Source organism: Trichechus manatus, unplaced genomic scaffold, assembly GCF_000243295.1.
Source record: "Trichechus manatus latirostris isolate Lorelei unplaced genomic scaffold, TriManLat1.0 scaffold00102, whole genome shotgun sequence".
Lineage (NCBI taxonomy): Eukaryota > Metazoa > Chordata > Mammalia > Sirenia > Trichechidae > Trichechus > Trichechus manatus.
Window position 1 is genome coordinate 5,328,074 of NW_004444038.1, and position 16,754 is coordinate 5,344,827.

The 16,754-nt window shown below is 38.2% G+C and overlaps 1 protein-coding gene across 1 annotated transcript in view; it reads left to right on the forward strand.

The window, feature by feature from the left end:
- MYO16 (myosin XVI) overlaps nucleotides 1-16,754 on the forward strand; it is a 637,778-nt gene that overhangs the window by 189,809 nt on the left and 431,215 nt on the right. Inside the window, exons 10-11 of the mRNA XM_004382940.2 lie at nucleotides 9,373-9,523; nucleotides 12,163-12,273. Of these exons, the coding sequence (XP_004382997.2) occupies nucleotides 9,373-9,523; nucleotides 12,163-12,273 (262 nt within the window). The remainder of the gene's footprint in view (nucleotides 1-9,372; nucleotides 9,524-12,162; nucleotides 12,274-16,754) is intronic.

Genomic DNA, 16,754 nt, shown 5'->3' on the forward strand with positions numbered 1-16,754 from the left:
TAATATGTATGTCCGTTTCAAAATTGATGGTGCTTATCATTAAAAAAAGGAAACCATATCGTATTTAGAGACTTTTCTCTCTAAGAGCAGGAATGGGATTTGGAGTGAAAACTCATTATCTAAGCTTCATTTAAAGAAAGCACTTTTAATTACACCTCAGACCTTGGATGATTAGCTCAAAGCATCTTCCTTTGTCATTGGACCTTAGGGTGCTTGACAAACCCATTGTTGCTTATGTGTTTTTGCTCAACTGATTCTGTCTTAGGATAATACAAGAAAAAAAATTAAACATCTCTAACTGAAGATAGTCCTCAAAATTTATCCTTAATCAGTTAGTGTTGATCTGAAGTGGCAAATCTTCAGAGAAAAAGAGACCAAAAAAAAACCAAACCAAACCCATTGCCTTCGAGTTGGTTCCTACTCATAGTGAGCAACCCTATAGGACAGAGTAGAGCTGCCCCATAGAGTTTCCAAGGAGCACCTGGTGGATTTGAACTGCTGACCTTTTGGTTAGGAGCCATAGCTCTTAATCACTATGCCACTAGGGTTTCCTCAGAGAACAAGAGACAGCATTAAGCAAATGTAAAACTTCTGTGTCAGAGAGGAAGTACTTGCATGAGATCTGATCCCTATAAGACAGGCAGGTGATGTACTGACCACAACCAAACCAAACCAAACCCACTGCCATCAAGTTGATTCCGACTCATAGTGACCCCATAAGTTTTCCAAGGCTCTAAATCTCTACAGAAGCAGACTGCCATATCTTCTTTCTCCCACGGAGCCACTGGTGGTTTCAAACCACTGATCTTTTGTTTAGCAGTCAATTGCTTTAACCATTGCACCACCAGGGCTCCTTGATGTACTGTCCACTCCCTATATAGAACATTGAGAACAAAGGCACAAGAATTTAGTGCAAATTTAGTCTTGGTGCCTTCCCCTGTACACATAGTTGAGAGCTGACAACCATGCCATGAACAGCTGTGAACTGATTCAGAGCAATCCGATTTTTGCTCCTTGCCTCTGTATGAAGGTCTGGGGAATTCCTTGACCCAGTGCTGGTAACTTTTAGCTTAACTCAGAACTCTAACATGATGTTAAATAGAAATATTCTGGTCACTTCTCTGCCAAGGAGCCATTTTTAATTCCTCAGAATAGAACTGAATCGTAGGTACTCTGCCCTGACTCTATGAAATGAGGAGTCTACCAGAAGTGAGACAATGGAAGTGTTAAAGGATGATATTATTTAAACTGCACTCAGCAGTCTTTTAATGGCAAAATCTAGCACTGCTTGGGAGAAGGTCCATGAGAAAGAGTGCTAGAGACTATGCAGGTTCCTTGTTAACCAGAGTCATTCATTCCAGCCCCAAATTTGTAAATGCCACTCAGCAAAGCAAGAGCCGTATGGTACTTTTGTTTGGCCCCTCAACCAAACAAAAGTTCTGTGGTCCATTGGATAAACTCAGCCAAACAAAACCACTCTTTAACTGGACTCACTTTCTTTGAGAGCAGGTTCAAATGCTTCTATTGTTATGTGTGGGAATCACCCTAGTCATTTACATATTATCCAATCTTCCCTTTAACGTTACTACTAACCCATTACTTTCGAGTCAATTCTGACTCCTAGTGACCCTATAGGACAGAGTAGAACTGTCCCCCTAGGGTTTCCAAGGAGAGGCTGGTGGATTTGAATTGTTGACCTTTTGGTTAGCAGCTGAGCTCTCAACCACCATGCCACCAGGGCCCCTACCCTTACTACTAGAAGCACAATTTTGTTGCATATAGGGAAGTGCTTGGTTAAACATACTCAGCTACCTAGATTCTTTTGAAGCAGAGATTGGTCATATGACACTATCCTGGCCACTGAATTATAGGTGGCAGTCTACTGGGTGTATTAGGATTACTAGATAAAATACATCAAGTTAAACTTGTATTTCAGATAAACAATAATTTGTTTAATATAATTATGCCTCTAATAGTGGTTAAGAGCTTGGCTGCTGACCAAAAAAGTTCGGCAGTTCAAATCTACCAGCTGCTCCTTGGAAGCCCCATGGGTCAGTTCTACCCTACGAGTCTGAATCGACTCGATGGCAGTGGGTTTGGTTTTGGTTTAACAACCCTAACTGGGTAGAGCTTCCAAGGAAAGCTGTTGTTCTCTGGATTCAAAGGGACAAATTCATCTGGCAGCGCTTTCGTTTTGTGTCCTTCCGTTATCTTCCTGCCTGGTACACAAATGTGCGGCCTGGAGATTCAGACGCTCTCCTGCAACCAAAGAATAAAAGTCAATGCTAAGAGTAACAGAATAGGAAGTTAGCACCGGGTCCTTGAAGATCTCCTTGAACAGCTTACCATTCATTCCCAGGCTGCATATTTCTGGCCTTTTTGTTATGAAAGAAGAATGAACTTCCACTTTGTTAAGATCCTATAGTGTGTTTTCTGATTCATGCAGCCCAGTGACAATCCCCATGGATTGTCTCACTCCTTGGCTCAAAGTTCTAAGACACTTCCTAAGAGAAGTTGTGGTCATGATGACACTCTGACTCGGTGTGTTTTAATGTCCCACCTGAATCACCCTTACATCCATCACTATCAAAAGAAATCTCATAACGAGAGGAGCCCTAGTGGCACAGTGGTTAAGAACTATGGCGAGCTATAGCTGCTAACAAAAAGGTGGGCAGTTGGAATCCACCGGCCGCTTCTTGGAAATCCTATGGGGCAGTTCTACTCTGTCCTGTAGAGTTGCTATGAGTAGGAATAGACTAGATGGCAACGGGTTTGGTTTTTATTTTTAGTTTAGAATGACCATATGGCTTGGTTTGTTCTAATCTGAATTTAAGCCTGTTTACCCATATAATTATTAATAAAGCCCTCTTTCAGTTTAAAAGTGTCCCAGCTGGCAACTTGTATTCTACTATGTACAATGAGGGAATTCTGGGATAAACTTTCTTGTGTGGTTTTATTTCAGATTAATATTTTGAAGAAAATAATTAAACAGCTAGTTATTTCAATAATAATAATTCATACTTGTATATTACAGTTTAGATTACAAAGGGCTTTTTCACGTAATACCTTATTTGATATACGTAAAATTCTTTCTTGTGTAATAAATCCTAAAAGACATTCAGCCTGGTTACTAATCAAATCTTATGACTACATTGCTAAAAATCTGTAGAACGCAATCATGAAGTCTTGACAAAGGTATCAGTGAATTCCCTAAGAATTTGCGTATAGAAAATAATTCTGTAGTCCAGTAGGGGACTGAGAGAAATGCCACAGAATACAGAGAATGAATGAGACTTGAATACTGTTTAATCTGATTACCAATTTTTAAACCATTTACACTATCCCTCAAATGTTGATGAACATTTAGTTGGCCTTCTCAAACTCAATTAAGAAGTAGATTTGCATAGAATAAAGATGGAGGGAAAGGGGATGCATTTGCATTTCTTTTTCTAAGTCTGAACATCTCCGGAAATTGGAACTTGCTACATTTCAGTGTAGTTCGTTTCATCTACCACCATATACTCACATCATTTTCTTCTCTTCTTATATGTCATCATTCTCTTCTTATAGATTGTGTGTGTGTGCTTGATCGGGTAGTTTTAGTAACCTTTATCAAATTCTAGCTAATTCACTTACTAAAAGTGGCTGAAAATACAATAGATAATCAAATGCCTCTTTAATGTAAATGGATGAAGATAATGTTGTTTCATATTACTATCATTCTTTAAATTCCTATTCAGCAAAATAAATACATACGAGGAATATACTTCTAGTAAATGTAAGGCTTGACCCTTTCCAAAACTTGCTTCATATATGCACGTGGTTGTTAGGTACCAACAAGTCAGCTCTGACTCACAGTGGCCCTGTGTACAACAGAAGTAAATGCTGCTCGGTCCTGCTCCTTCCTCACAACTATTGTTATGTTTGAGCCATTGATGCAGCCACTGTGTCAGTCCATCTTATTGAGGGTCTTTCTCTTTTTTTGCTGACCCTCTACTTTACCAAGCATGATGTCCTTCTCCAGGGACTGATCCCTTCTGATAACATGTCCAAAGTACATGAGATGAAGTCTCACCATCCTTGCTTCTAAAGAGCATTCTGGCTGTACTTCTTCCAAGACAGAGTTGTTCATTCTTCTGGCAGTCCATGGTATATTCAGTATTCTTCCCTGTTATGGATTGAATTGTGTCCCCTAAAAATGTGTGTCAACTTGGCTAGGCCATGATTCCCAGTATTGTGTGGTTGTCCTCCATTTTGTGAGCTGATGGAATTATCCTATGTGTTGTAAATCCTAACTTCTATGATATTAATGAGGCAGGATTAGAGGCAGTTATGTTAGTGAGGCAGGACACATCTACAGGATTAGGATGTATGTTGAGTCAATCTCTTTTGAGATATAAAAGTAGTGAGCAGAGAGGAGAGGGTCCTCATTACTACCAAGCAAGAAGAGCCAGGAGCGGAGCATGTCTTTTGGATCTGGGGTCCCTGCATTAAGAAGCTTCGAGACTGGGGAAAAGTGATGACAAGGACTTTCCCCCAGAACCAACAGAGAGAGAAGGCCTTCCCCTGGAGCTGGAAGCCCTGAATTCAGACTTCTAGTCTCCTAGGCTGTGAGAAAATAAATTTCTGTTTGTCAAAGCCATCCACCTGTGGTGTTTCTGCTTTAGCTACACTGGATAACTAAGACATTCGCCAACACCATAATTCGAAGGCATCAGTTTTTCTTCCCTCTTCCTTATTCATTGTCCAGCTTTCGCATGCCTGTGAGGCGACTGAAAATAACATGGCTTGGATAAGGCACACCTTAGTCATCAAAGTGACATCCTTGCCTTTTAACACTTCAAAGAGGTCTTTTGTAGATTTGTCCAATGCACGATGTTGTTTGATTTCTTGACTGTTGCTTCCATGAGCGTTGATTGTGAATTCCAGTAAAATGAAATCCTTGACAACTTCAATCTTTTCTCTGTTTATCGTAAGTTGCTACTGGTTTAGTAGTGAGGATTTGTGTTTTTTTTAAGTTGAGGTATAATCCATACTGAAGGCTGTAGCCTTTGATCTTCATCAGTAAGTGCTTCAAGTCCTCTTTGCTTTCAGCAAACAAGGTTGTGTCATTTGCATATCACAGATTGTGAATGAGTCTTCCTCTAATAGGATTATTAGCTCAGCATACAGATTGAATTAAGTACGGTGAAAGGATACAACAGTGACGCACAACTTTTCTGATTTTAAACCACTCAGCACCCCTTGTTCTACTCAAATGACTGCCTCTTGGTCTATGTACAGGTTCCGCGTGAGCACAGTTAAGTGTTCTGGAATTCCCATTCTTTGCGATGTTATCCACAATTTGTTACAGTTCACACAATTGAATGCCTTTGCATAGTCAACAAAACACAGGTAAACATCTTTCTGGTATTCTTTGCTTTCAACCAAGATCCATCTGACATCAGCAATGATATCTCTCATTCCATATAATTCAAATGATATCCTTTATTCCACTGTATTCAATTCTCTTTAATTTAGTTATTTCCTGACAAAGTAAGCTGTAAACATACATATATACATATATATATTATACACACACACATATATACATATATACATTATACACACACATATATACATATATATTATACACACACATATATACATGTATACATTATACACACACACACATATATGCTTAAAAAATTCTTGTCAGATATCTGTCTGGAGCTGTTAAGATGAATATAAAATACTATAAAAACAATATAATTTCCAATCCAGGCACAAATATCATATTGAAAAATGTATTTTTTAAAAGGTACTAGTGATGTTTTATCAAAACTTTTTAAACCGTAGACTTTTTTTTTTCTTTTATAAAAACTGAGGTCTTTGTTTTCTTTTTTTTTTTTTGGCAAATAATAGCAATTAATTCAAAACTCTCCAAGACCTGTAACATTTAGCATTAATCTTTGGATTATTGTCTTTTTTATAGATGCAGAAAAACACAAAAGATTAATTAAATTCCTTTGGCAAAAGCGGCATAGTGGTTAAGAGCTACGACTGCTAACCAAAAGGTCGGCAGTTCAAATCCACTAGGAGCTCCTTGGAAACTCTATCCTCTGTCTGCTAGGGTCTCTATGAGTCGGAATTGACTCGACGGCAATGGGGTTTGGTTTTGGTTTGGTATTTCTGAGACTAAAATTCGGAACTATCTTTTCGGACCATTATTTTAACCATCAGAATAACTAGTTCACCTATGCCATTTTTTCACATTTGTTTCTATTTTTTTTCTTTGTTGGCCTAACATAACTCAATATAGCAAATTTTATTCGTTCTCTATAGTTTTCTAAAACTGTTGTAGTTATGTTGTTGTCATTAGGTGCTATCAGTTGGTTCCAACTCATAGCGACCCTGTGTGCAACAGAGTGAAACACTGCCTGGTCCTGTGCCATCCTCCCGTTGTTGTGCTTGAGCCCATTGTTGCAGCCACTGTGTCAGTCCATCTCATTGAGGGTCTTCCTCTTATTCTCTGCCCCTCTACTCTACCAAGCATGATGTCCTTCTCCGGCGACTGGTCCCTCCTGATAACATGTCCAGAGTATGTGAGACATAGTCCCACCATCCTCGCTTCTAGGGAGCTGTAGTTATAATGGGCAATAACTGTTGCCTTTGTTAGTTTCATTTTGACACATTCCTGTTTTTTTCATTTTTCAGAAATAAAATCCTAGTAGCTATGGGCACATTTGATCTGCATGAGATGACTTTTATGTTTATAGAAATAAGTAAGTCTTGAATAAATCCAGTAATTGGTTGTCCCCGGATACATTCCCATCACATTTTCGCCACTGTTGGAGTTAAAGCTATCTCTCCTGTATTAATCTAAATTACTGTTGGATGAAAGCTATCTCATTTTCTTTACATTTATGGAGTCTGCTTTACCAAGGCCTTTGGTCTTCTTTTAGAAAATAGATTACTTCACTCCTATTTTTCCATGGGTAAATTTCTAGTAGTAATAAATTTTTTCCTATAATCAAAATATGACTTGCCCATTGAAGAAAATCTGGAAACCAGAGAAAAAATAGAGAAGCATGCAAAAATGATTAATTAGTTTACCTTTTGATGAAACTAATATTAATCTGGCATATTTCTTCTTGTCCTTTATATATTTCTTTTTCTTTATTGAGTTTATGTCTCACTTTATATACGTGATTACATCTTATTTTAAAATTAATCTTATGTCAGAAACATTTTGCTGTGATGGATAAACGTTTAATGAGTATTGAAATACATATCACTGATTAGTTAGATTGTTCATTTTTTCTAGAAAATAACATTTTAATGCATGCTTCTCTGAATTCCATAAATGGAGAATGTGTGAAGCTCTAAATATATAGAACTGAACTTATATGGCAGTTAGTGTTAATCACAATGATTATGGATAAAATATGCTTTAAAAGTGGAGCAGTAAACTAAAGCAAAAGTGGAAATTATACTGTCAGCCTAGGCAAATGTTTTGCATTTTCTTGTAGAAAACATGTGCATGATTAGCTAGTATGTTGCTATTCAGTCAGGTTGTTTTATTTAGATTCCTTTTCTCTTATACAAATAAGAGTACTTTTACCTATTTGCAATTGCTAGTAATAGATCTTAGAATATATAGCTTATGATATAATTAATATCACACACAAGTAAAATTTTGCTGAAGATCATTCAAAAGCAGGTGCAGCAGCACATCAACAGGGAATTGCCAGAAATTCAAGCCAGATTCAGAAGAGGACATGAAACGAGGGATATCATTGCTGATGTCAAATGGTTCTTGGCTGAAAGCAGAGAATACCAGAAAGAGGTTAACCTGTGTTTTATTGACTACGCAAAGGCATGCGACAGTGTGGGTCATAACAAACTATGGATAACATTGCAAAGAATGGGAATTCCAGAACACTTAATTGTGCTCGTGAGGAACCCTTGTACACAGACCAAGAGGCAGTTCTAGTAGAACAGTGGGATACTGCGTGGTTTAAAGTCAGAAAAGGTGTGTGTCACTGTTGTATCCTATCACCATACTTATTCAATCTGTATGCTGAGCAAATAATCAGAGAAGCTGGACTATATGAATGGGGGGAAAGGGGGAAGAGAGAGGGAAATGCGGGGCGAGAGAGGGAAGTGGGGGGAGAGAGAGGAGGGGAGACTCCTTAACAACAAGAGTTATGCAGATGACACAACCTTGTTTGCTGAAAGCGAAGAGGACTTGAAGCGCTTACTGATGAAGATCAAAGACTACACTCCAGCCTTCAGTATGGAAAAAAAAAAAAAAAGAAAACAAAATTCCTCACAACTGGACCAATAGGCAGTATCATGATAAAAGATTAAGTTGTCCAGGATTTCGTTTTCCTTGTATCCACCCACAATCAATGCCAGGGAAGCAGCAGTGAAGAAATCAAACGACATATTGCATTGGGCAAATCTGCTGCAAAAGACTTTGTTCAAGTATTAAAAACAAAGATGTCACTTTGAGGACTAAGGTGTGCCTGACCCAAGCCATGGTATTTTCAATCATCTCATATGCATGTGAAAGCTGGACAACGAATACAGAAGACTGAAGAAGAATTGATGCATCTGAGTTACGGTGTTGGTGAAGAATATTGAATATACCATGGACTGCCAGAAGAACAGACAAATCTGTCTTGGAAGAAGTATAGCCAGAGTGCTTCTTAGAAGTGAGGATGGAGAGACTTTGTCTCACGTATTTTGGACATGTTATCAGGAGGACCATTCCCTGGAGAAGGACATCATGCTTCGTAAAGTAGAGAGTCAGTGAAAAAGAGGAAGAACCTCAATGAGATGGATTGACACAGGACCTGCAACAATGGGCTCAAGCTTAGCCAAGTTTGTGAGGATGATGCCGGACCAGGCAGTGTTTCATTCTGTTGTACATAGGGTCACTATGAGTCAAAACTGACTCGATGGCACCTAACAATAACAACAAAATGAATAATATTTTAGTTAATTGTATAATTTTGCCTTTTATCGGTTGTTTGCAGTCCATTGTCGAGTTTAAATATCTTGCTTCGTTCAGCCATGCATTTCAACCTTAGGTTTTAAATTGCTTATTGATTTGTCTATCTATTACAGTCAGATTTATACATTCATGATCATTTTCTTTCACGGTTGACATGAATATTTTTCTTTTAACGGTGAAAATGTATGAAATTCGGAGTTAGTGGAACAGTTTACAGTTTTGCACCGATTTTTATTCCTGCAGTTTAGAGAAAAAGTTTCTTACCTGAATAAAATAACCTTCTATAGCCCAGCCATCCTGTTGTAGTATTTTTTTTATTGATATGGCAGCAGCAAAAGGGAACTAATGACAGTATTGATTATTTCCTGTAGCAGTCCCCTGGTGTTACCAATTGCCAAGCAAGACAGTTTGTTGGAAAAAGACATTATGTTCAAAGATGCAACAAAAGGTCTATGTAAGCAACAGTCTCAGGACGGTGCTCCTGAAAACACCATGGTGAATGGTTCTGCCCAGCCCGAGCAGGTAAGGGCATCCTTAGTGTGTTTCTGCCAGTTGTGTCTTATAAAGTCATGTTTTAAAATCAACGTATCTGTTTAAAACATTGTCTCTAATGTCCGTTACAAAGAACAATTAATGAACGCACAGGTTATTCTTTTATTTATAATCCCTGTAAATCAATTGTGCATTATAGTGGTCACTAAGAAACACATTGTTTTACAAGGATTTGAATTTTGCCGTCTTGGCTTATATACCAGGAATGTAAGTTCAGTCAGTACTTTAATTCCTGAATATTTCGAGCTGACACTGTAGTCATCACTCTGAAAATCTATTATATAGTCTGTGGTTTTATTTCTTTCAAATATCCGAATATTTTACAGAAAAAAGAAGGCTAAACCAGTCACTCAGAATCTTTTATTCTTAAAAGTAACTGTGGTGGTGCATTGTGTGTGTGTGTGTGTGTGTGAGTGTGTGACCCAGTGACCAGATCATGGGAGATCACTTTGGAGTTGGGAGGGTGATGAGCCGGGGGTCTTGTAAGAGAACTGAAAGAGGCTGGGCAGATGTTAAGAAAACGGTTAAGATCTCACAGCTGGGAGGCCATCTAACTGGTATTCAGTCACATTCCCCCAGGTAAGTATAAATAATTGACCTCTTAGACGAGGTTGTATTTTCCAGTATTAAAGTGTGGAATAGTGAAGTTCACATAATTAATAACATTTATAAAAATTAATAAACATAAAAATGAATAAATGTAGTATTCATTGTATTCAAATGAAGTCTAAGATTTTTACTTGAATTAGCATCACAGATGAAGCACAGAATTAAAACTGCATAGGTCAAGAAGCCCACTAGTTGCCTCACCGAAGGCTAGGTCAGAGGCACTTTTGGCTATGCTTACCTTAGTACTTCTCCCTGAGAGCTGTCAGTCTGGACAGCACCTTGCCCTATGAAAGTGGCTAAAGTAGAACAAAATGTATAATGTTAAGGAACTGATAGCATATTCTATCCCAAAATTGTTTTAAACGACTCAGGAGATAGTACAGATGAGCTGAAACCTTACGACGTGTATTTTTATCAGCAAAATGTACCACTTTTTTGGATGCCACTCTTAAAACAACTTGAATAGGTACATCCACATATCCAACAGCGTTAAAATGCTAGCGTTAAACTCAAATGGTAACTGATTTTAATAAGACAATGGTATATGCTGTTTATAGACTCATTCTGGAAGATATTTTGAAATGCATTTGTCTTAAAAGCTACTAAAGTCAAGAAGATAATAGGGAAGGGGTTGGTTCTTGATATTTCTGAGGTCTGAAATATTTAAAAAATTAATTTCTTTATAAAGAAGCATTTTATTGAAACATTATCTTTTCCATTTATAGAAATTCTTTTCTCTCCAATACCAGAGTGGCAGTGCCACGACACTCTACCAGCTGGAAGACGTAATAAACCACTCTTCTGACGTTTCCAGATTCTCAATAAAGAGCTTGAGTTTTGACTATTAATGCACTAGATGTGGGAACAGTCTGGGGAAAGCAATGGACTGATTTCATGAACTCCTGGGAAATATTACTTATTGCGAAATATTCACTAATAATAGAGAAATAACTCTAAATTTAGTGTTTTTAGTTTCTGAAATGTGTAATATTTTTCACTCTATAAGCACTTAGATGATAAACAGTAATATTTAAATTCAAGTTATTTAGAAATGATACATGCAATTAATAGATAAATTTGCTGTTATTAACAATTTACCATGAGCATCGATTAACTCACAGGGGCATTGCTAAGAATACACTGGTTCTTTTTCCTCCTCGGTGTTTGTCATGAGAAAACCAATACTGTAATTATAAAATATCCAAAGTACAATTTTTAAAGCACATCCTGTGTGTGTGAAGTTAAAGATTGCCCATTTCTAACCTGAAAATGATAATCTAATTGAATAATGTATAATGCCTTTTTTGTATTTGAAATATTACCCAGTTTTTAAATTCCGTCACTGTATATTAAATTGAGTAGTAAAGTGTTTTTTTTTTTTTTTACCTTAAGAAGTCATTATCTTAATTTCACAGTTACCTTAATCTTAAGTGTAATATAGAGCAAAATAAAAAATACATAAACCAAAGATCTGCAGTCTACTTTTAATGAAATCTGGTCTCATCGTGTTTGTATTCACAAACTAAATTCCATTCCCTTTGCTTCCTTCCGGTGCCTACAGTAATACTATGAGAACTTCTGCCTTAGCTTTGGAAACACAACACATATATTAGCTTTTCATCTGCCCGCCCCACAAACGACTCAGGACAGTGCAGAATTGTCTAAATTATAAGTGCAGAACAGGAAGTGCCAACATGCTGAAATGATCATGAAAAACTTAGTGACTTTGGATGACATACAGTGACGTTCAGGGCATGTGTGCATGTGTGAATATGTGTGCACACTTGCAGTTACGGAACAGAAACTCTGATCTGAATACTGTTCTCTGTGGGCTGTTGACTTATCTTCCTTCTAAGTGAACCATTTCATCTTTTAATAACAGAGTTTCAAGCTCGTGTGGTCTTTAAACTTTGGACAAGTAATTGAAAATGGAACATCTGACTGTGAAAAAAGTTGGTCTGGTAGCAATTAGAATTTGTCATACTTGTTTTTTTCCCCAGGTCAAGCTAATGCCTCCTGCTCCAAATGATGACCTAGCCACGCTCAGTGAGCTGAACGACAGCAGCCTGCTTTATGAAATCCAGAAGCGCTTTGGGAACAATCAGATATACGTGAGTGCCTTTGCAATTGCCTTTTGCAGAGCTTGGTCTTGCTGCATATGTTGGTCACCCTTCAGTGCTGCAAATATTAGAAGTAAAGGGCTTTTCAGTGGTTCTGGTAGTGGTGGTGGCTTAAGGTGGATTCCTTAGAGTTCAGGCTCATTCTTCCGGTTCAGTTGTAAGATGAGTTCAGCAAAGATCCAAATTTCAGAGTTGTTCAGTGAAAGTCCATACCCTCGGGATAGATCTGAATACTCAACGCTACTAAACTTTGCTCCGTCAGGACTACTAAGCAAGATCTTGCTAGAGCCGGCAGGATCTGCAATCACTTACAACAGTGCTGTTTGTCTCATTGGCTTTCATTTAGCTTGCTAGACCTGGTACAGGAATTTAGAGAGGATAAGCCGACTGTGCATGTAGAACTGCCTCTCTATGTGGATGAAAAGACACTGTTGCTCTAAATTATCAGAAAATGTCTTCGTAAGATAAGTAATTTATACACAGATGTCTGATAAGAAGAATCAGTAATATGATTTGGATGGCAGGCTCAGCATGGAGAATCAATTGGCTGTGGTTCTGGAGCCTTTTCTGTGTGTTATTTCTTCCAGTACTGACAGTAATTTAGGTACCCTGTAATTTCTCCCTCTTGGTCTCTCTGTTCATCCCTCCATCGCTTTCCCTCCTTGCCTCCCTCTCTCTCTGATTTTGCTATATTCAGCACAGAGCAGGTCAGTCCAAATGTCTGTAGAGAAATATGATTATGCACACTGTTATCCCTTTTTTTGATAACACCCATTCTTTCCTAGTCTACTGAGAAATTGATTAAGTAATTTTCATGTAAATGTGAAGCCTGAGGTTTCCCAACAAGTAATAAATTGTCAGTTGCTGATTAGCCTAGGAAAATGCAGTATATCGTCCAAATGCTTAGATAAATTGCATGCCACTGTAAATACACGTAAAATTAAACATACTTCTATCAAAACTAGTGGAATTAAGTCATTGGCATAGAGTGGTGAAACCTGATGACTTATTTACCTCCTGATTGCTTTGTAAGGTGTATATTATTTTTACTCTCTTTTCTTGTCTTTCCCAGCATTGTGGTGACTCTTTTTATTTTTTCACTTCGTAATTACAGTACTGTAAGACTACTGCTTGAGATGACTTGTATTTCTTTTGCTTGCTTTTCAAGTGGCTTTGCCGCCTAAATATCCATTTAATCTACTCTCCATCTGCTGACCTCTATCCTCATCAAAGCCATGATCTTCCCCTCTCTGGACTTCTCCAACAGCCACCTAACTTTCAAGGGAAATCTTCGTTCCCTTCCAATCGAATCTTCGCAGTGAACCAGAGTAATTTTTGTAAAGTATAAATGTAGTCTTGGTACTCCCAGTCTTAAAACTCTCTTACAGCTTATCATTTTTCATGGAAAGAAGACCCCAGTCCTTATTCTAGAGTCTAGAATCTAGATTCAGACTCGTCATGATCTGACAGCTGAACACGAGGGCTGACAACTCTTAACCATTTATATAAAAATTATTTGCTTATTGCCCTCTTTCTTGCAATAGGGACTTTTTAAAGCTGTTTTTCTTTCCTTTAAAGTTCTGCTTCTACCCCCATAAAACACTTAACTTCGTAAACTCCATTCAAATGTACTTCAGCTCTTTAAGTAAACCTTTCTAGACCTTTTAGATTAAATCATTGTCGGTCTTCTTTCTTTAGCACCCTGATCACAGTCTGTGATTATATACCTCACTGGAGGTTTAATTCATGTCTGGAAGCTTAACTGGTAAATACTGCCTACCAACTTGCTTGCCTGAGTCATGGATCTAACTCCTCCACACAGTGGACCGTCTTCAGAGATAGTCTTTGCTCTATTCTCCGTTTCTGTTTCTGGATAATCAGGATTAGTATACCCTTCTTTGTTAAAGTTCATGTAAAATATAAATTGGCCACTGTGGGAAGCATGGTTTTCCTCATCTCCATGCCTGAAATATTAGAGCCCTGGTGGCGCAGTGGTTAAGAGCTCGACTGCTAACCAAAAGGTCGGCAGTTCGAATCCACCAGTCACTCCTTGGAAACTCTATGGGGCAGTTCTTCTCTGTCCTATAGGGTCACTGTGAGTCAGAACCTACTCGAAGGCAATGGGTTTGAGTTTTTGCTTTTCTTTTTTTTTTTGCTATGCCTGAAATATTAGAGTTAAATAGTGTAGGGTCAATTTTTTGAAAGAATTGTTCTAAATTATGGTATCTGAATTTACTTCAAATGAATAAAAAGGAAGTTAAGCATTACTGATTGAATGATAATAAGCATTTCTTAAAGTGTAGTTTGTGGACCAACAGATACATTAACTTTTTATTACCAGTCTGCAGTGAGAAGCATTTAGAAAGCTCTATAGCAATTCGAAGGTTTAATTTCAATCTGTTAAATCTGTTACAAACTGGGGCTTGTATTTTGTATGTCTTTGTCTTTTTCAATTTCATAATTCTAGAAATTCATTTTTATTTTATTTTACAAAAGTATCAGCCCATGAACTGGAAATAAAAGGAGCTGCTTTCTTTTTTTATTGTTGTACTTTAAGTGAAAGTTTACAATTCAAGTTAGTCTCTCATACAAAAACTTATACATACATTGTTATGTGACCCTAATTGCTCTCCCTATACTGTGACAGCATGCTCCTCCTTTCCACTCCTGACTTCCCATGTCCATTCAACCAAAAGGGAGCTGTTTTTTTCCTCCAAAATTAGAAAAGTACTAGTCTAATAGATGTATCAAATTTAAAATATCCAAATTTGATTATCTGAACTCAACCCTTACCCTTCCAACCTGCTCCTAATGTGGCCATTCCATCCTAGTTAACGGCAGCTCCATTTTTCCAGTGTCTCAAACTAACGAACTTGTGAAGACTGTTGATGCTTGCTTTTCGTCCATACCCTACACCTGATATGTCGATAAATCTCATCAGCCTTACTTTTAAATTGTATGCACGACAGACATCCACTGTTTCCTTCAGGGCCCAAGCCATCATATCTGACTTCATTTGCATTTTTCGCTTGCCTTCAAATGAGTATATCTTCTCTCTTGACCTCCCCCTTCAGTCTAGTCTCAGCAAAGGAGCCAGAGCAAATCTGGGGACTTTTGTTTTGTTCACTGCTGTATACAGCATGTAACAGGTGTTTAGTGAAGCACTGGTGGTGCAGTGGTTAAGGGCTCAGTGGCTGACCAAAAGGTCGGCAGTTCGAATCCACCATCTACTCTTTGGAAACACTATGGGGCAGTTCTACTCTGTCCTATAGAGTCGTTCTGAGTTGGAATCGACTTGACGGCCCTGGGGTTGGTTTGGTTTAGATCCTCAGTAATTATTGAATGGATGACTAGACCTCTTAGACCAAATACGCATTTTTAGAACAAGAGAGAAATTCATGTTTATTTATCCAGGAAAATCAGCCGAGCCCAGCTTGCACAGTAGCTTTCATCAGAATCGAGGTAAACTATTTCAGCAGAATGAATCCTTCCACCAGTAATTTCATCTTTTCTTGCTGCAGTCTGATTTGTTACACAACATGATCCTTCCAAGAACAAACAAACGAAAATTCTGAATTGTTCTTTTTCTAAGTGAATAGTATCCCATTTGGACATTAGAGTGGGAAGTTCTCATATAGTCTGTAGCAGTAGAAAGATCCCAAATCTCCAAATGGAAAATGAATTGCAGGTGATGAGACATATGCTTGCTGGGAAATGTACAGAAATAAAAGCATTGCATTGCCTGACCAATTACTGCCGACAATGACAGAGAGAACAGACTGTAATCAGACTCCTTTATGGACGGCAGATAAACATGTAGACAGTTTTTTCTTTAGAAACACACCACTGGGGCTTGAGAGACATAAAGAAAAAACCCCACAAAGCAAACACAGGCGCTCCAGTAGCATCTGGTTAGCCAAGACGGTTCTAAAACATACTTAATTGGCACTAAGCATACCAGAGTAAATAAAATTTTGCATGACAGCTACTAGAACACAGATGGTTTATCTCAGCCACTTAAAAACTGGTCACATTCCCATCTGGCAGCCCTCGTGACACAGTGATTAAGCACTCAGCTGCTAACTGAAAGGTTGGTGGTTCGAACCTATCAGCTGCTCCATGGGATAAAGATCTTCCATAAAGATTAAAACCTTGGAAACCCTATGGGGCAGTTCTACTCTGTCCTGTAGGGTCACTATCAGTCGAAACTGACATGACAGCAACAGGTTTGGTATATTCCCCTCAAGGTGACCCATTTGGACGTAAAAACTGTTGCTGTTGTTAGGTGCCGTCGAGTCGGTTCCGACTCATAACGACTCTATGCACAAGACAAAACACTACCCACTCCTGCACCATCCTCAACAATCCTTGCTATGCTCGAGCCCATTGTTGCAGCCACTGTGTCAGTCCATCTCATTGAGGGTCTTCCTCTTTTTCACTGACCCTCTACTTTACCAAGCTTGATGTCCTTC